The sequence below is a fragment of the Gigantopelta aegis genome, chromosome 3, assembly GCF_016097555.1.
Source record: "Gigantopelta aegis isolate Gae_Host chromosome 3, Gae_host_genome, whole genome shotgun sequence".
In the NCBI taxonomy this organism is placed as follows: domain Eukaryota; kingdom Metazoa; phylum Mollusca; class Gastropoda; order Neomphalida; family Peltospiridae; genus Gigantopelta; species Gigantopelta aegis.
In genome coordinates, this window is record NC_054701.1 from 81,667,460 (window position 1) to 81,688,716 (window position 21,257).

The 21,257-nt window shown below is 37.6% G+C and overlaps 2 protein-coding genes across 3 annotated transcripts in view; one reads left to right on the forward strand and one right to left on the reverse strand.

Annotated features, from left to right (window-relative positions):
* Positions 1–2,432, reverse strand: part of LOC121369157 (solute carrier family 26 member 6-like) — a 151,425-nt gene extending 148,993 nt beyond the window's left edge. For both annotated transcript variants that reach the window (XM_041494047.1, XM_041494046.1), the window contains exon 1: positions 1,449–2,432. In XM_041494047.1, coding sequence (XP_041349981.1) covers positions 1,449–1,608 — 160 coding nt within the window. In that variant the 5' untranslated portion in view covers positions 1,609–2,432. The remainder of the gene's footprint in view (positions 1–1,448) is intronic.
* Positions 2,433–9,110: 6,678 nt separating this feature from the next.
* Positions 9,111–21,257, forward strand: part of LOC121369158 (cell division cycle protein 123 homolog) — a 31,868-nt gene continuing 19,721 nt past the window's right edge. The window contains exons 1-3 of the mRNA XM_041494052.1: positions 9,111–9,307; positions 17,534–17,602; positions 20,281–20,344. Coding sequence (XP_041349986.1) covers positions 9,234–9,307; positions 17,534–17,602; positions 20,281–20,344 — 207 coding nt within the window. The 5' untranslated portion in view covers positions 9,111–9,233. The remainder of the gene's footprint in view (positions 9,308–17,533; positions 17,603–20,280; positions 20,345–21,257) is intronic.

The following is a 21,257-nucleotide window of genomic DNA, read 5'->3' on the forward strand; positions in this document are numbered from 1 at the left end:
ACACATGCCAAGCAGGCATACGACTCGTAGATCAAATACTTTTTTTCACCTTGAGAAAATGTGAATGTAATATAATCTCTCTCTCTCTCTCTCTCTCTCTCTCTCTCTCTCTCTCTCTCTCTCTCTCTCTCTCTCTCTCTCTCTCTCTCTCTCTCTCTCTCTCTCTCTCTCTCTGTGTGTGTGTGTATGTGTACCATTCTCTGTCGCTTTGATGATTGTCCACAGCCCAGTGGTAAAGCGTTCACGTGATGCGTAGTCGGTCTGGGATCGTTCCCCGTCGGTGGGTTCATTGCGCTATTTCTCGCTTCACCCAGTGCACCACGTCTAGTATATCAAAAGCCGTGGTATGTGCTATCCTGTCTCTTGGATGGTGCATATAAAAGATCACTTGCTACTAATGATAAAATGTAGCGCGTTTCCTCTTTAACACCATGATAAAATTATCAAATATTTGACATCCAATAGCCGATGATTAATGAATCAATGTGCTCTAGTTGTGTCGTTACACAAAACAAACCTTTTTGGGTGATTGTGGGGCACTTGTATTATTGTATGAGACGGCCCCTGGAAGACGGAATGGCGGAGTGGGCGAGTACAATATAGCTCGGCGAACTTAGAATTCTGCTGTCCGGAGTTTACCGAAGCTTAGCTGAATGTGGGTGCTGTCGGGTTTCTTTCTGTAGTGTGTGTATTAGTGATTAATATCTGATTTTTTTTAAATCTAGTTACTCGAAAATGTTCGATGTAAATGTATTTAACGTCAAACATAGGATTGTTGTGGTATTAGAGCGGAAATCTTTGACTACTTTTTGGTGGTCGGCGATTGCCAAAAAAATACATAGCTTAGTATCTGACTGTAATGAGAGCGTATTTATGTCCAAATGTCCGTCTAGCTCTCTCTTACAGTCAGAGTACTGGGGCTAGGTGGGACGTAACCCAGTGGTACAGCGCGCTCTCAATGCGCGGTCGGTCTGGGATCAAAACTTAAATTTGAATTGTCCGACTTAAAATCAATAATGTGACTCAAATTTCAAATACAATTAAAGGTGTTGTATGCATACAAATATCTTTAAAATAAATACCATGACATGATGTCCATTCAACATATTTATTTAAATAAATAAATAAAAATCAAACAAAATTATTGTTAAAAGCATTTCCATTTTGTTCTCTCGATAATAAGACATCACGTTTGACACTATCAGTAACAAAACACTGCAGTAGTTCTGCCATCCCAACTTCAAATATCCTATATAAGCTAACGCCTGTTAGCCAATTCCCAGACCGCTACTGTTTTTGAACGGCAGTAAATATTGTTTAAACCAAATATTCATCCTATGGACATGAAGCACATAAACAGCTGAGAGATCTGTAATACAATCACCAACTTTCTGAATTTCATGCCCGCTATATTATTTAAAATTGTATATTGAAAAACAAATACTCACGATGTTTTAGACTTTTCAGATGCCTTGGATTCAAAAGAGCAGGAACTTCACCATCGTACTCAAATGCAGTATTTATAATACCAACATTTAACGACTGGCAGTTTCTCTTATAACTATCTTGCATGCGAATACTGTCCGAATTTGAATGTGATTCCATCATGAAAGAGAAAAATAATAAGTTCCAAGTATTATTGATCACTTTAGGAGGAAAGATATGGTAAGCGAACCTCCAGACCTGTAGGCGCCAACCATTCTGTTGATACTATGAGTCCATCTCATCTCTCCCTAACATATTCATTACATGGTGTCAAACATTGCTGTTCTCTTCTGTTTACACAGGGTTACTTTCTTGACATGCTAAAGATGCATTGTTTTTTTTGTAGGGCGAATCTTAAAAAATATATATTGTTTGCTATAATCCTCTGACTCATACACATGTAATTTCTCTTTTTTTTCTTTTTCTTTTCTTTTTTTCTTTCTTTTTTTTTAAATATAAATTTTCATAAATACCAACCGTCTAACTAATAAACTTATATGTAAGGTTACAGTAAACTAAATATTTTCAAGAATGGCCTACGGTGAAGCTCGTATTTAGTTCGTGTATGTGCTTATGCCGTTAGGTGGTAGTGTTGATGTGGGGAGGTGGTGTGGACATGCATGCGCATCCAATGAAAATTGCTGCTGCCTTCAACCACAAAGCCCATGTCTTCGTTCTGACAGGCCTTTCTTTTCCTAGGACCTTTCAAACTGTCATGCACTGGCGTATAGTTTCAAGATGGCGGATCTTGTCACCATGCGACATGGTCAAACATCAGTTCATAAATACACATTGTTATTCTTGTTGGAAAGACAATTACAAAACATATCCGTTTAGGTCTACAAGAATCAACATTATGATTATTTATTTCTATTATTATCATTTGGGGTTTTTTATTTTATTTTTTTATTTTTAAATAACAAAACTATGACATTATAAACAATACAAACGGCCTCGGTGGCGTCGTGGTTAGGCCATCGGTCTACAGGCTGGTAGGTACTGGGTTCGGATCCCAGTCGAGGCATGGGATTTTTAATCCAGATACCGACTCCAAACCCTGAGTGAGTGCTCTGCAAGGCTCAATGGGTAGGTGTAAACCACTTGCACCGACCGGTGATCCATAACTGGTTCAACAAAGGCCATGGTTTGTGCTATCCTGCCTGTGGGAAGCGCAAATAAAAGATCCCTTGCTGCTAATCGGAAAGAGTAGCCCATGTAGTGGCGACAGCGGATTTCCTCTCAAAATCTGTGTGGTCCTTAACCATATGTCTGACGCCATATAACTGTAAATAAAATATATTGAGTGCGTCGTTAAATAAAATATTTCTTTCTTTCTTTTTTTATAAACAATACTTAGCAAGGCTGTAGGAAGTGACCAGGCTTCGATCTGACCAATATTTCACCTGATTTTTAATTTTAAAACAACAACAGAACACATGCTGCATGGTATAGTTAAATATATATATATATATATATATATATATATATATATATATATATATATATATATATATGTGTGTGTGTGTGTGTGTGTGTGTGTGTGTGTGTGTGTGTGTAAGGGTGTGGATATTATCTCTTGCCATCCATATGTAGTGGAGCCACAATATGCCTTACCAATAATTGCTGGCTTGCTATGAGCATGTGTAACTTTTAACTTTGTTTAAACAAATTTTATTTTCACGAACAATATTTCAGTCTTGCACATAATGCACCCACAAGTGCTCAGTACGACCACTTCTTTGCGCCTGTACGCTAATGACATACATGTAGATTAAAAGACGTCAAGCCCAAGCTTCATTCTGTGTAAGCTGGTGTAGACACTTCTTTCTGTGTAAAGGCTCATGTAGCCCGAGCGCAGCGCGAGCGTGTGGTCCTACTATTGCGCCTGATGTGTATGCACTGCATATGCGTTACTACGCAGCTTGTGTTTAGGGCAGATACACCAACTGCGTTTCAGCTGGCCGCATGCGTTTTGCAGATGCACGCATCCAGTGTTCTCTTTGACACAAACGTATTTCGATTTTTTTTGTTTAACCTTATCGCACGCACATGTCGCATCCGGTCTATATAAGCCTTAAGACTGATTTCTTTACCTCACCTCGCTCCAGCCAGTGCACCACGACTGGTATATCAAATACCGTGGTATGTGTTATCTTGTTTGTGGGATGGTGCATATAAAAGATCCCTTGCTGCTAATCGAAAAGAGTAGCCCATGAAGAGGCGACAGCCAGTTTCCTCTCTCAATATCTGTGTGGTCCTGTGACGGAACATGCGCTTAATTTTGTTTTCGCCTGTGGCGATATTAATTGTGTTAGAGGGCCGTGCGCAGTTCAATTGCACTTAGTCCAGGTGGGCAACTTGTTACGTAATACTTCTGCGCGACGGTCGTCGAGCTGTACTTTCTAATACACACCCAGCTAGGTGCGGAGGCCATGTGGCGAGTAGTTACGTAATACCTCCGCGAGTGCGGTTTTTACAACCGTGATTTGGCGACGATCGGCGTCATTAAGTCTGGCGATCATAGAAAAATATGCCGTCGTGGTCGTGGTGGAAACTCACATGATAAGATTCGGTGCCGCGATGTACCCCCAGGCGATATTCGATTTATAATAAATAGCTAGTGTTTTAGAGATATCGAGGGGAACCATTTTGGAGGTATCCAGGGGAACGGTCGTCGTCCACTGAACGATCTATATTAGTTCAGACGGGACTTTGGTAAATATATATTTTCTGCTCTGTGTATAACCTTGATATGATTGATGTGACTTTAAATATTGTAATACTGTATTATACCAATATTATTAGACGGTGCTGCCGGTCATCTGACGCAGTATTCTGTAGGCTCACCGTTCTGATATATATATATATATATATATATATATATATATATATATATATATATATATATATATATATATATATATATAAAGCTTAGCAAGTCATCCTAGAGGACCTAGGTAAACTGTAGGTTATTGTCTTTATTGTGATAGGTACCAGTATTAATTCTGTATTACAAGGTTATTGAATGAGTAGTTAGGGTTAATTAAAAATTAACCAGTTAGGAATAGTGTTGTAATTCCTTTATTAATTAAATTCCCCTGGAAGCGTTTCTCCATTATCGCACTTGTGGGTGTTGTGTCACGGTGAAGTGATTATCATATTGTGTAAACTAGACACCTAGAGATTAACTAATTAAGCGATCAGTTCTGGGTTGTTATTAGTGTTGTTATTAATGCGGCAGTACATTTGTCAGCGTAGGTTAATACAGATTCCAAAGAGTATTGTGTTTTTGTTGTGTTTTCTAGTGAACTAAACGTGCTATATTATATATACTTTATATAAGATCTTATCTCTGATCATACCTTGAGACGAGCCACAGCCTGTTACAGAGAGATCTAATAGATATACAGTTAGGAGAGATATTTGGACAATCGTGTTTCATTCAGTTACGGGTATTATAGGATCCCCGTGACAGGTCCTTAACCATATGTCTGACGCCATATGACCGTAAATAAAATGTGATGAGTGCGTCGTTAAATAAAACATTTCCTTCCTTTACCTCACATACTAACAGTTCGTTTTTCAAAACAGTTCCAGACGGCAAGGTTTCTTTCACCAAAATGTACTTTAACACGTATTATTCCCCTCTATGTATTTCAATCAAGTGATACTATTTTAAGCTTTCGGGTGACAGAACGTGGCTCAATATGAATCTGAACAGTTCGTGAAACAAGACGTAAGTTCAGTCAACCGCTTGTCGCTGACGTTCGCCTAGACTCGGGGAATCGGGTACTCTATTAACGTGCCCATATCCCTAGGGTTCAGGCACGCCCACCTCGGATTCAGTGTCTGACTTCGCCAATGGCCCCTGCGCGTGCTGTAACCTCACCGTGGTGCAGGGGTGTAACATTCTCTTTGAGAATGGCCAATACAGCACAAATTGAAGTTTAGAGTAAAATTCGGTGTCCGTAAAATTCTGTGATATTTGTATTTGTATTTTTGCACAGTTCTTTACACTGTTTTTGTTTAAACCTTGAATTTTTATATTGATGTTGATCATCACTTTATTTATTTGCATTACCATAGTTTGACACCCAATGGCCGATGTGTTTTTCGTGCTGGGGTGTCGTTAAACATTCATTCATTCATTCATTCATTCATTCGCCAATGGCTGACTCCGGGGCAGGAGGCACGCCTAGACTGATTTCTACGCTACACAGTAAACCGAATTATCACTTCGGGATCCAATCAAATAGTTCGTGATCGTTAGCGAAACGTTTGCTGGCTGAACATGGGGAAGTATTAGGTTCCGCTTTATTGATGATCCACTAATCAGTGTTGTTTTTTATATTCTAAGCAGAACGATATTCTAAACACATCATTAAGTCAAATAGTTACATGACTATTTGCTCATCGCTGTATGTGACATAAGTGTAAATTTAATATAAATATAAATATGCATGTGTATTTGTAATGTTTGTACATAATATGGTTTTGAAAATGTGTTGATTTGCAGCCGGTAACAATTACTTTGCCCTTTAATATAATGTAATGCTAGTCGAACTACTTACAATTTTTTTTTATAGATTAAAATAACGTTGAATTGTACATAGCAGTAATTCCAGGAATAATATAATAATTGGTATAGACTAATATGACAAACATGATATCAACACGTTTAAAATATTCATTATTTTGTTTCATAGGCGTATGGGGCTCCTATTCTTGTAGTGTGTACGTGTGTGTGTGTGGGGGGGGGGGGAGGGGGGTAGGCAAATGTTTGTCCGAATTAAACGAAGATGTCAAAATCTGGAAGGAAAAAAATGTTTTATTTAACGACGGACTGAACACATTTTATTTACGGTTATATGGCCTCAGACATATGGTTAAGGACCACATAGATATAGACAGAGGAAACCCGCTGTCGCCACTTCATAGGCTACTCTTTTCGATTAGCAGCAAGGGATCTTTTATATGCGCCATCACATAGACATGATGGTGCATACTACGGCCTTTGTTACTCCAGTTGTGGAGCACTGACTGGAACGAGAAATAGCCCAATTGGGCCACCGACGAGGATCGATCCTAAACCGACCGCCATCAACTGAGCGCTTTACCACTGAGCTACGCCCCCCCCCCCCCAAAAAAAGGAGAAAAAAAAGGATTTAAACAATATTTTATTTCCGCAAATCAAATGTACAGCGGTTTGGGATTGGTGTGTGTGTGTGTGTGTGTGTGTGTGTGTGTGAGAGAGAGAGAGAGAGAGAGAGAGAGAGAGAGAGAGAGAGAGAGAGAGAGAGAGTGTGCGTGTGCGTGCGTGTACGTGCGTGTGCGTGTATGTGTGTGTGTGTGTGTGTGTGTGTGTGTGTTTTCTACATAAAACACCACAACCAACAGTTCAGTAATTTAATGACATGTTTCGGCATGTTTATCTTTTACAAATTAACAATATTTATATATTAGGGCCCAGGTCAGAACCTTGGGGGACGCCGGCAGGAACAGTCTTCGTGTGCAAAATTAATTGTGTAATACGGTACTACATATTGTATTTGGGGCGGGACGTAGCCCAGTGGTAAATCGCTTGCCTGATGTGCGGTCGGCCTAGGATCGATCCCCGTCTGTGGGCCCATTGGGCTATCTCTCGTTCCAGCCAGTGCACCACAAATGGTATATCAAAGGCCGTGGTATATGCTATCCTGTCTGTGGGATGGTACATATAAACTGTAACTTTTATGGTTTTCAATCAGATATATAGCTTTCAAACCATATCAATATTCCTTTTATCCCAACTTTTTTCAACTTGAATTAGACGCTTGTGCCAAACTCTATCACATGCTTTACTTTTTAGGGCATTCAGCAGGTTTTATGGTAAACATTTGGAGGCTATATCTACTAAATACATTATGCATACTTTTTCATCTCTTTGCTGAAACTCTTGCACTGTTATTATATTTTCATCTGCTGTAATGGCAGTACTCATGACGGGTGCTACCGGTGAAGCAGGATATGCTCACCTTTCGCGAACACCTGATATCATCAACTGTACTTATTCTAATGAACTTTGTCCAGTGTTAGTCTTGATTTAGTAAACTAGTTTGAGAGTGGCAGTCCTCTTTTTGGCGGTGCAAGAGGGATAAAATCTCAAGTAAAGGATATCCTCGGGAGTGGCTGTTTCACTATAGACAAAAATAGATAAAAATTAATAGAATCAACGACTATTTTACAAAAATGCCCATTCGATACGGCCCTGACCATGTATTACGGTTTTGTCGTTCAAGTGCATAACACAAAATACTGCTTTGACTTCCCTTCCTTCATCCACAGATTGAAAAATAAAATAATTTAGGTTCAGAATGGATTTACAGTTGAATCGCCTGGATTAAATCCAGATTGAATTGTTGTAGTACATGTAATATTATTTGTTCTAAAGAAATTAAAAATGTGTTTGGAAATGCATTTTCCCTAAAGTTTAGAAAGATTACTTGTTAATAAAATGGGTCTAGATTGATTTGTAAGTTCGTGAATACTACCTTTTTATGAATAGTAAGTTTCCAATGAGACGAAAACTAGGAATGAAGGGTAGATTAAATAGTCGAGTTAGGATATAAGAGAGTTCTTTAGCTAATATTTTTAGTAGGCTATTACTAGTAAGGCAGGATCGGATGATTGGATATATCGAGAGAATTTAGAATAATTTCCACTTCAGTTTGCTCAGACTTTTATATTAATAAGAAAGGTTTCAACTTATAATGGACAGGAAACAAATATTACGTCGAGGGTCCTTTTACTCTTTTGTGTGATACATATCTATAGGTGCTTTAACTAACTGGAACAATGGGAACGGGTACATATATGATCATGTTTATTGTTTATTATGTATGTTTCCATGTCCCAAGAATATAACACATAAAAAAGTCAAGTTACCACATAGCCTGATAAACAATTGTACCAACTGACATCAAACATCAAGTCTGGCAAAATATTTTTTTATTGGCTGTATCTCTCTTTTTAATCTCTGCGTCTGTCTGTTTCTCCCCCTCCCACCCACCATCTCTCTCATTCTCTCTATATCTCTTTCTCTTTGTCTCTCTCATTCTCTCTATCTCTCTTTCTCTTTGTCTCTCTCATTCTCTCTATCTCTCTTTCTCTTTGTCTCTCTCATTCTCTCTATCTCTCTTTCTCGCTATCTGTCTCTGTCTGTCTCTCATTCTCTCTCATGTTCATTCTCTCTCTCTCTCTCTCTCTCTCTCTCTCTCTCTCTCTCTCTCTCTCTCTCTTTCATTCTCTCTCTCTCTCTCTCTCTCTCTCTCTCTCTCTCTCTCTCTCTCTCTCTCTCTCTCTCTCTCTCTCTCTCTCTCTCTCTCTCTCTCTCTCTCTCTCTCTCTCGCTCTCTCTATGTTTGTCTGTTTATAATTCACTACTAATTGTTTTCATTGTTGTTGTTGTTTGTTTTCTTTGTTTGTTAGTTTGGGGGTTTTTTTTCTCTTGCAGTACGTCTGTAGAACTTGCTTTGGTACTGACTTACACAGGATTGTGGGGCGAGACGTCTCGGTCAAACAGGTACCAGGAACAAAACACTACTGCGTTTGGAAAAGAACTCTTTTGTGAATTGAAAACAGTTTTAGTCTCACCGTAAACAATTCTGGATATTTCATCATGAGCTGATGAAACGTGTCTGATGAAATTGTTAGTCACGTTTTACTTAAAACCACAGACAAAGGCTGCATCCAGTCATTGCAAAATTCAAAATGAAAGTTTCTCAAGTGATGCACTGCAGCTTTTCATCGTGGTATTCAAAATTTAAAGAACTCACTATCAAAAGGTAAGACCACGCTCACCACGTATGTAGTCCTAAATTGGATTTTAAAAATATTCCATTCAAGGGGGACTTTAGTGGTAGATCCCTCATGAATATTCCATGGTAAAGGGGGAGGGGTATATAGATGGTTTAATGGGTGGATGGGTAAAAGATTTGCATATGATTGGGTACACCTGCCTGTGGGTTTAGAGGGGATGAGGAATACATTCGTAACATTGAACTGTTACATTGTACCCAATGGCTTGCGGTGAACTCATATGAAAAACTTACTTGTATGGGGGAAAATGCAGTGAACTTGTATGGAAGACTTACTCGTATGGGGGTGCAGTGAACTCGTATGGAAATAAACTGATATATCCAATACTGTATAGCAACTTGTGTGTAGTTTTTATCAGTCCGACACGGGATGATGACCTGTATTTGAGCATTTCTCCCTAAACTAATCTGTTTACTTATTAAATTGACACCTATGCCCCAGTGGCGGATCAGAGTAATTTAACATACCACTGAATTCAATGCTTAAAACTAAAACTATAAAAAGTCGCTTCAAAATCCACCCTGTTAGTTTCTTTCCTGTCATGGACGGAGGAGCCGGCCAAGGCCGGCTTTGTGCCCATGACAGGCGTGCGCTACAACAGCTTGTTCACTCAGAGACCAGCCTCGGTGGCACAGTGGTTAAGCCATCGAACTACAGGCTGGTAGGTACAGGCTTCGCAGCCCGGTACCGGCTCCAACCCAGAGCGAGCTCTTAAGCTTAAACTTAAGGGCTCATTGGGTAGGTGTAAGGCCACTACACCCTCTTCTCTCTCACTAACCACTAACAAACTAAGAACTTAGTCAACTAACCCACTGTCCTGGTCAGGCAGTCCAGATAGCTGAGGTGTGTGCCCAGGACAGCATGCTTGAATCTTAATTGGATGTAAGCACGAAAATAAGTTGAAATCAATAATAAAAAACTTCACTCAGAACCATGGCAGACACACCTTGTGTGGTTTGTCACCGACCAGTAACAAGACGACGTCACGCTGTGGAATGCGACTGTGGTTGACACGCAAATATTTAACTGATGGTGACATAAATAAGAAGCATGTATACAAAATACACATTTAAGAGAAATATCAAAGTATATCTGCATATCCATACATTCCCATACGAGTTCACCGTTATTTTTTAACATACGAGTTCGTTTTCCATACAAGTTTTCCGTTCATACGAGTTAGTTTCCATACGAGTTCACCGCATCCCGTACCCAATCGTGTGCAAATCAAAGACAAAAACAATGCGGATGTTAATGCCGATGTGTATACTGTTCATATTTAGTACAAAGATACACCTCAGTATGATGTATTTAAATATGTAAAAAACAATGTAGGAAAAATATATATTTTTAAAAATTCACAGTTTTCACGTTCGGGCTGTATCCTCGTTTAATCGAAAACCGTACGACTAAGAGGAAATGGCTGGTGTGCATGCTCAGTCATGTCAGGCTATCAATTTAACGACATTAATGTTTACCTTGTTCAGTTTAGAAATAAAATGTATAAAAAGGTAAGTACATACTCGCATGTTATCCCTGTTCCATCAAGAAATGCACCAGGTGGTAAGAAAACGTCATTTTAAAAGCATTATCGAAAAACGTACTATGACATTATCAACGTAATGGCAACAACATAAAATCGGCTTTTCCCACGAAAAACAGTAACATGACAGTCACGTGGCCTGAAAGCGGCTATCCGGAAGTGACCAGTCATTACTCATTCAGCAGTGCTAGTAGACGTGTTTGGTTGTATGGATTCCGTTGTGCACCTGTTGCTGTTTAGGGATGCATTTGCATTGCATTCAGTAAGATTCCAGTGTGCAAATTAACTGTAATAATACACTTCATTGAGCATAAAACTTATTCTTACCTTTTTTCCCCCCGCATTTTTAAGGAAATTTGTTTTAAGTGTACTTCCGTAACAAGAAGTTGTTGTCGTATCAACGATAGAACATGTGTAGACATTACAAAGTACCCAGAAGTAAAATAATACGGTTTTCGATTTCGTACGGTTTTCGACAATTGGTGATACATAACGAAATCTGTATTCCCCGTCTGAGGAAGGAAACGTCAATTAAGTCAGTAAATATGGAATATACAAACATGAGATTTGGCACGAGGAAGCCTCTCGGTATGATGTATTTAAATATGTAACAAAAAAATGGGGTACAAAAAAAAAAAATATATATATATATATATTTTATATATTTAAATACATAATGCTTAGGTGTATGTTTGTGCCAGATGTGAACAATGTACGTCTCGGCATTAACATATGGATTCTATTTTGGTCTTCGGGTTACTTTCGGGGCATTGTTTGGTGAGGAAGATGAAAAACGTTATTAAACATTATTTTTGTTTTTTGCACCTTTTTTTAAACATATTTAAATACATCGTACTGAGATGTTTCCTTGTGCCAAATCCCATATTTGTATATGCCATATTTAATGACTTAATTGACGTTTCCTTCGGACGGTAAATACAGATTTCGTTGTGTACAGTCCGAAGATGAAAAATTCAATTTGTTTCTTTAAAAAATAGTTTTCCTACATTTATGTTTTTTAACATATATAAATACATCATGCTGAGGTGTATCTTTGTGCCAAATATGAACAATGTACACCTCGGCATTAACATCTGGGTTCTGTTTTTGTCTTCGGTAACTGTTGGGCTCCGGGCTGTAAATAGGCTGACCCTTACTTTTTTATCGTCTTTTTTTTTTTTGACATACAAGTGATACAGACACTATTTCAGAAGATAGGAGAGAAATTTAATACAAATAAGTGAAGTGAAGATTTGTCATGTTCCGTGATAACAAGCTCCTCGAGCCCTTGTCTGAACAGACATAGAAATGTGCACCTAGCACTAACAAGCCCCTAATCTAGCCAGTAAAATAGATTGGGTGTATTTTTGCTGAAAGTCTGATGAAGTCATCAAGTTATATAACAACCACCGGTAGATGGGGAGCATAGTAGGTGCCTCTTAACAATGCCAGAAGTAACTCTCCGAAGTGGTCAGACTAAACCCACAGCTAAAAGCTGATGGGGAATGGCAGGTGTATGGCACAGATAGCCACAAGAGATGAGCACCTTTAGCAGTTGGAGGGACAAGGACTGGAATGTGGAGGTGGACAGCAAGAGAAGTTGAAAGATATGAGGAGTTGCCAGATCGGGAAGAAATGAGATGGAATTCAAAGGAGGGAAAGGGGAAGTGGGATAAAAAAAAAAAGGAAGATAAATAGCCTTAATATTTTGGACCTAATCCAGTCTCAAAACCAAAATCACACAACAGACATCAAGACACCGACTTGTTAGTGGGGCGGGATGTAACCCAGTGGTAAAGTGCTTTCTTGATTCGCAGTCGGTCTGGGATCGATCAGTCGGACGGTCCATTGTGTCTCTTGTTCCAGGCCGTGGTATGTACTATCCTGTCTATGGGATGATACATATAAAAGATCCCTTGTTACTAATGGAAAAAATTTAGCAGGTTTCCTTTCTAAGACTATATTTCAAAATTAACAAATGTTTGACATCCAGTAGCCGAAATATTTGATTTTAAATATGATTATGATAGTGTTAACTTAAGGAACTGACAATTAATGTGTCATCAATATTTTAAAATGAAAGTGATAATAAGAATTTTCAGGTATTACTAAAGTGAGTACAGACGAGAACCGAACAACACTTGATTGGTAAACAGCAAATGGAACAAGAGGCGTTGATGTACAGTCTGATGCTAAAGTAAAACAAGTCAGTGCCTTGTTGTGTGATTTTGTTCTTTAAATCTGATCCAGTCAAAAATATTATGGTGACTAAAACTTACTACTACTACTACTACTAACAACTCTACTACTAACAACTAAGCTGTTAATCGAAAAGAATAGCTCATGGAGTGGCGGGTTTCCTCTCTCAATATCTGTGTGGTCCTTAACCATATGTCTGTCACCATATAACCGTAAATAAAATGTGTTGAGTGCGTCGTTAAATAGAACATTTCTTCTTCTCTGACTTGAGTCAACTTTCAGCAAAGAAAAGACCCATTTTGCTGACTATATTATTGCCTGTTCATATGTACATCAGTGCTCTATCACTGGGCCACAGCTTGTATATGCAGATGATCATAATGATCATGTTTAATTCATTCATTTCAACTTATTTTCGCCCTGGATTCATATTATTTGGCAACTAATGCCATTATTTTATAGTATTTAAAGTCGCCTAAACGGGACTTTGGTTGCATTTGGTTCCTGTATTCACTTGCATTAATAGTAATACGACTGGCCTCGGTGGCATCGTGGTTAGGCCATCTGTCTACAGGCTGGTAGGTACTGGGTTCGGATCCCAGTCGAGGCATGGGATTTTTAATCCAGATACCGACTCCAAACCCTGAGCGAGTGCTCCGCAAGGCTCAATGGGTAGGTGTAAACCACTTGCACTGACCAGTGATCCATAACTGGTTCAACAAAGGCCATGGTTTGTGTTATCCTGTCTGGGAAGCGCAAATAAAAGATCCCTTGCTGCTAATCGGAAAGAGTAGCCCATGTAGTGGCGACAGCGGGTTTCCTCTCAAAATCTGTGTGGTCCTTAACCATATGTCTGACGCCATATAACCGTAAATAAAATGTGTTGAGTGAGTCGTTAAATAAAACATTTCTTTCTTTCTTTAATAGTAATACATCTGGGAGTGTTTAGCTACAGTAACTTGGTATAGCTTTGTTTTGCTATCTCTTATATCATGTGTCTAAAGAAAAAACGGTATGCCTCTTTACTTGGAGAGGTGGGGCGTAGCCCAGTGGTAAAGCGCTCGCTTGATTCGCGGTCAGTCTAAGATCGATCCTCGTCGGTGGGCCCATTGGGCTATTTCTCATTCCAGCCAGTGCACCATTACTGGTATATCAAAGGCCGTGGTATCCTGTCTGTGGGATGGTGCTTATAAAAGATCCCTTGCTGCTAATCGAAAAGAGTAGCTCATGAAGTGGCGACAGCAGGTTTCTTTGTGGTCCGTAACCATATGTCTGACTCCATATAACCGTAAATAAAATGTGTTGAGTGCGTCGTTAAATAAAACATTCTCTTCATCTTTACTTGGAAACTATTATATACCAGGATAATCATATTTTGCACCTGCTTTTATATGGGTATTACCTATTTGTTGTAAAAAAAAAAAAAATCAAGTATACCTGTAGGGCGAATGACTTGTGACAGATTCAAAATTACATGTCAAAAGATTTAATGCTGGAGTTGCATGTTGTACTTAGAATGGTTCACCATTCATGTCTGGTACTCATCAAGTACCACTGTGTCTCACTGTGATGACACATTAGTCAAATGCAGGTGGCCTGACTCATTATCTTTCAACTTATATTTTAGGGGTGTCAGGATACCTCACATACTAACAGTTCGTTAGGATACACCGATCGATGCATCAGGGGCAGGACGTAGCCCAGTAGTAAAGCATTTGCTTGATGCGCGGTCGGTCTGGGATTAATCCCTGTCGGTGGTCCCATTCGGCTATTTCTTACTCCAGCCAGTGCATCACGACTGGTATATCAAAGGTCATGGTATGTGTTATCCTGTCTGTGGGATGGTGCATATAAAAGATCCCTTGCTGCTAATCGAAATGAGTAGCCCATGAAGTGGTGACCATGGGTTTCCTCTTTCAATATTTGTGTGGTCCTTTACCATATGTCTGATGCCATATAACCGTAAAATAAATAAAAATATGTTGAATGCGTCGTTAAATAAAACATTTCCTTCCTTCCGATGCATCGATGTATCATGGTACTTCTGCTAACAATACGATACACGATACACGATACCCTTGCATCTGTATCGATTCTTATTTGACCATGTATTTATTTCTATTTTAATTTTGTATAGATTTAACACAACCAATTCATACTTATTAACAAGGTATTTTCTTTAAAAAACAACAACAGTGAAGTGGACAGAGGCTATGTGACTGCTTATGTCGAAATGTCTATGGTGTGGTATTTCCTCAATAAAATTGTGTTTAATTAGTGTTTCACTTTTATCATGTTTATTTTGTATTTTCAAATAATTTCACCCACGCTTCCACTTCTTGTTTTACTGGGAAAACCCTGTGAATCGGGTATCGTGATACATATCGTATTGTGGGTTTTGTATCGAGATAGGTGTATAGTGACACCCCTATCATTATTATTAAACTTTCTAAATGTAAGGTTAATCCCAAGATTTTTGAAATGGCATTTAAACGACAAAGCTATCATTGAAGCTTGTTTTATTGATTAAATAATGGGGAGAAAAATCACTATTAAAGGAAACGCTGGAAGAATTGTTCTGTATTTAACCATATTGTAACTTATTATTAATATTAAGAAGAATAAAAACGTTTTATTAACAAGAGACTGAGATTAGTATACGTTTGAACAGGACAGGGGACATATTGTCATTGATCATCTTTTTTTTTTTTTTTTTTAGTAAAACAAGGTAAATTAAACTTGGAATCAGCAGGTAGAATTTTAATTTTTGGTGTGCAAGACAAGTGTTGCCTTCAGTTTAATGACAGAAATAAGAGCACCAATACAACCTACGTATACTTTCTTTGATGTTTTCTTGGGTGCTAGCCTATGCAGTTTATTGGATATCAGGGCTCGCGCTGTCGGTAGCCAAATTAGCCATTAGCTAATTTTTACAAAAAATGGCTAATAAAATTTGCAAGTGGCTAAAATTTTGGCTAAACCATTTTCTGTCTTCTGAACAAACTGTTACATAATCTATCTGACACTCAAACATAATAATAACAAATATTCAATTAGCGCAGTAGCGATCTCGCGACCAGTAACAAGAAACGATGTAATCCAGAATACAGCGTGGGCCTAATAAAGTTTGCTTATTTTAATAATCACGGTTATTAATTTTAACGACATGCATTCAGCATGTATAAAATCAAAGTCTGTAACTTGTTATTTTAACTTTGTAAAGTCTTTGAAACAAAGTAATAAAAACAGACCGACAATGCATGTCAATTTGAATACACATGTCAGTTCAGGGCCGAAAGACATGTAGGCTATCCAAAGGGCTGAGTTCAGCCAGACCGAGTGAAAAGAAAACATTCGCTAGACTGGTTTGTGCGCTTCACGTTAAACCAACTGAACATGACGAACACCAATCAAATAGTTCGCGAACGTTAGGAAGAACGTTCGTTGGCTGAACTGAGGACAGCTCTCGGTGCAAAAATACGTCATGCTTCAGTCAGCTGACACCCACGTGTCAAGAGACATTGTTGCGGACATTAAACAATACAATTACACAGGAGTAAATTCTGATGTTAATTTGTAGAAAAACAATAGTTGTTCGCATCAATGAAGATGCATTTTCATATTTATATATAAATACTCTATACAGTAAAACAATTTTTGCTAAAGCATTTTCAATATGGCTAATAAAAATTCCATTTGGCTAATATTTTGGCTACAGGTATTTTTTATCCAGGGTGAGCCCTGGATATCATATTATGGGTGTCTTTTATCATATTTCCAATGGTAATTTTAATATTTTTACTATTTCTTATACATACAACATGGAATGTGTGGTAAGCAGGGCAACGTGCAAATGTTAAATATTGGAAGTTAATGTATACCAGGTGTATACATTTTGCCACTGTTGAGAAACTTTACTGATGTCACAACAGTGCCGTCGGTGATGCTCTCTATCTACGGCAATTTATATCTCAGTGACGCCAATTGCCGTCGGTGCTGTCTTTAAGTTCGAGCCCTGGGTAAGGGCAAACCAGGCAGGGCACCACAGCATTTTTGTTGCTGACTGATTTTTGTAGCACATTGGCAAATAAGGCGGGTAACAATAGCACTTGCTGTCATTGCCATAGTAAAATTTGAACCCTGAATCAACTTTCTGGCATTACATCTTTTGTCAGGCAGTTATCACTATTAAAAAGGCATTTGACCTGTATTCTTGAAATATTTACCACAATTGAGTATGATAATTCCCAGATGATGTCAGGTGCAAACTATTATTTACCTGGTATAAATATTTTTCAAGTTATTAAACAGTAAAGAGAGATACAGGTTTTTGGGGGGGGGGGGGGGTTTTTTTTTTTTGGGGGGGGGGGTTGGGGGTGAGGCACCTGATATAAATATTATATCATGTTAATTTTAAAATCAAGTACATTTTATTGTGTTGTTTTTCCAGCATTATAATTCCATTACCTCAGGAATTCCTAGATTATCTTCATACAGATGGGATAGTATTACCAGATGGGTAAGTTAAAAGTATTATTCAGTGAATTCTTAGTACAATAAACTTTATCTCTTATATTATGCCCAGTTCTGGAATAAGAGAATTTACTACTATAGTCCGTCCCATCTTCCTACAAAAATGGTTTTTGTAAATAATTTTAGTTTAGTTTGTTGTAAGAAGAAAGGTAGAAGTGTTTTGAAAATAACAAAAGAATACTATTTTTATGTGCAATTTAGAAAAGAGTAAACTTCGAAATAATTTAACTTGTTATAAATTCCATAGTATTAAAAAAGGCATTTCTTGTGGGATGGACTACACTTTACCATTTTCAGTATAATTATTAGTCTTTTTTTTTTTCTCTCCATCTGATTGTCCATTTGTCTGGCCCATATATAGTTTTTCTATAAATTTTCTTATTGTAATGCCTCAAGATATTGAGCTGAACTTGTGGGTATAGCTTTACCGTGTACATTTACAGGTCACTTTGGACTTTCATTTTTTTGACAGAGTTATGGCTCTTGACCTCCGATAAGAAACTTGGCAGGAAATATATATTGCTTTAGATCAGTATACACCTAGAATGTAGGTCCTCCACGAGTCCAAAATATTGGACTCGAGTAACTGTGGGTCAAACTCTACCCGTGCCCGAGTACCTGACGCTAGATAATAATGAGACTAAGGAATAAAGTAAAATAGCATTATGGATCTTAATTCCAGCACTGAACATGGGTGCCAAATCATGCCATTGATACAATGACCCATTATATAGCATTCCACACTGTCACAATCAGCTTTTCTTTTCCCTCCATGTCTCATAGCTCTATAGTGTAATCGGCGGAAAGCATAATATGGCAAAATGACATACAAAATATAATTAAACGAGAGTGCTCTTCCTTGCATGGGTACTCGAGTCCTGTGAACGGACTCAAGTCTAGCTAGACTTGGCCTGAGTACTCGAGGGTTATTTGTGGAGAGCCTACTAGAATGCTTTTTTTTTCAGTTTGTAAATACCCTGTACCTAATAAGCAAATTATCAAACTTTTTACAATTTTTTGTAGTAATGGAAGCTTAAGTCACAATATTCTTGTTCTGTATTGTGTCATTTTAAACTTTATTTTTATTCTTATTATAAATATATATATCCAATTAAAGTTCTAACATGCAAATCTAGTCGGTCTGTCCCACACAATGCCGTATTTATGGTTAGTTTGTTCTGAATGTAACAACTACAGTATTTCCTTTTTTCATATCTGTGTGGTAAATGCTATTCAGGGCAGAAAATTCATATGAACAACTATTCTGTTTGTGTGTTAGTTCTGAAGATTTAAATTTAAAATAATTTTTTAAGTACATTTCAGGCTTGAAATAGAAAGTAGAATGTGACCTGCTGTTATGTCATTGCTAAGAAACAAATATGGCTTGCTGAACATAGCATGAAGTAAAGGGAAGATTTGGGACAGTGTATGGAATACGGGGACCTCTGAGATGTATTCTAGAGCATTAAGGAATTAAATTATGAAAGATTCACAAGCTAAATAGCAGATAAGATAATTGTACTTTAATTATGTCTGTTGAATAATGGAGGGCGAGTTTTAGCTCAGTCAGCTGATTGGGTTTTTTCTCGACTGGACAAAGGCCGTGGTATGTGTTTTCCTGTCTGGGAAAGTGCATATAAAAGATCCCTTGCTGCATTAGGAAAAATGTAACGGTTTTTCTCTGATGACTGCGAGTCATAATTACCAAATTTTTGACATTCAATAGCTGATGATTAATTAATCAATGTGCTTTAGTGGTGTTGTTAAACAAAACACTTCTTGAATAATGACCTGCATGTTTTTAATATTTTAAGCGGGTGAATTTCGATGTTGCCTGCTAGGTCTAAAACATGAACTGCTTTTCACAGGTGTAAATATAATTCAGGTAACTTAACAGTGAAAATATTAAAGTAAAAATCAAGTAAACTGACATCCGGTTACCTAAAAATATTGTTTCCTGGTATGATAAGTCATAAATTATGCAAAACACACAATGTTATAACAGTGTCAAGACAGTTTAAGAACCAAGTACTGAAGTAGAAAATATTTTTGTAAAATAACATTAATAATTATTATGTACTTAAAAAACCCATATGATACATGTGCAGGAATGTTAGACTGAGATGAGTGAAGTTTAAAAAATATGTTGAGTGGGGAGGTTCAACCCCCGAAAACCATCCTACCCCCACCCCCACATCTATACACATACCTGTAATATATAGAAGACGTTTGTTTTGTTTAACAACACTACTAGAGCACATTGATTTATTACTCATCGGCTATTGAATGACAAACATATGGTCATGTTGACACAGTCATAGAGCTGAAATTCACTACATTTTCCCATTAGTAGCAAGGGATTTTTTATATGTACCAATCCACAGACAGGATAGTACATACCACAACCTTTGATATACCAGTCGTGGTGCACTGGCTAGAGCGAGAAATAACTCTTATAGGCCCACCGCGCATCAAGTGAGCGTTTTCCCACTGAGCTACGTTCCGCCCTATGTGCCTGTAATATAGTTAACCATGCAAATAATTTATCACTTTTCACATGAATGATCACTTGTTTTGGATATGCCAGACTGAATAATCTAACAGAATCTAAATTTTTAATTTTAATAATTTCTTTCTCTTTCTTTTTTGTTTTGAAACTGACAGTTGTGTACATGGTGTTGGAGGCAAACAGTCTGAATCGGACGAAGAAGGGGAAGAACAGAGTGAGGTATTTAAAAAAATAATTATACCTTCATTAATTTATTAATGATGATTAATTGCTAAATGTTAAAAAAATTGACATTAAAAAATCTGTTACTGGCATTTTAATTAATTAATGATGCTGCTGCAGTTATTTTCCTTGAGGTATAAGGTTGTTTCCTACATATTCAGTTCAATTTCGTTTTACTTCTCTTTTAGTGAATTGTTGGTATGATTTTTCTTTAAAAAAGAAATAATTAATTATATGTACTGGTTGTTCTCTAGATATTTAGCTTCTTTTTTATGTACAAACCATATTTTATTTTTGTTGATCATTTTTAGTTATTGATATATTTTTATGCATTAGGTTTGGTACACAGTTAAGAGTTCAGTACCTAGTATAAAATAACCAGCAATGGGTGGGTGGTGGGAGAGGGCAGTTAAACAGGGTCCACACGGGTCATGGAAAGCATGGAAAATAAAATTTTATTTTCCAGACTGAAAACACCTTTAAAAAAACATTGGTCTTAAAAAACCCGGGATGGTCAAGGAAAATCGGTAGAATCGTGCATTTTCAATTTAACTTTTTATATGGGCATGGGCACTTTCTTTGTTTTTTTCTATGCCTTTATAAGTTAGTGCTTCCTACTGCAGGGATTCTTTATTATAGTAGCCCCACTCCCATAGCTAGTGATATTCAGTGTTGGGCTAGTAAATAACTACTATTTAACATGCCCAGCGGCTAGTGAAATTTATTTTTATTAAATGTTGCAGTTACGTCTGTTTTGTAAATATGAATATCCTCACCTCCACCCCAACCCCCATTGTTAGTGTTTTTAAGCCCTATCTCCCTCTTTAGGTAACATATCTGATTACTATTATTTAGTAAAATTGTATTAACTTAAAGTAAAGTAGGACTAGTGAATTTTTAATTGTGGCTA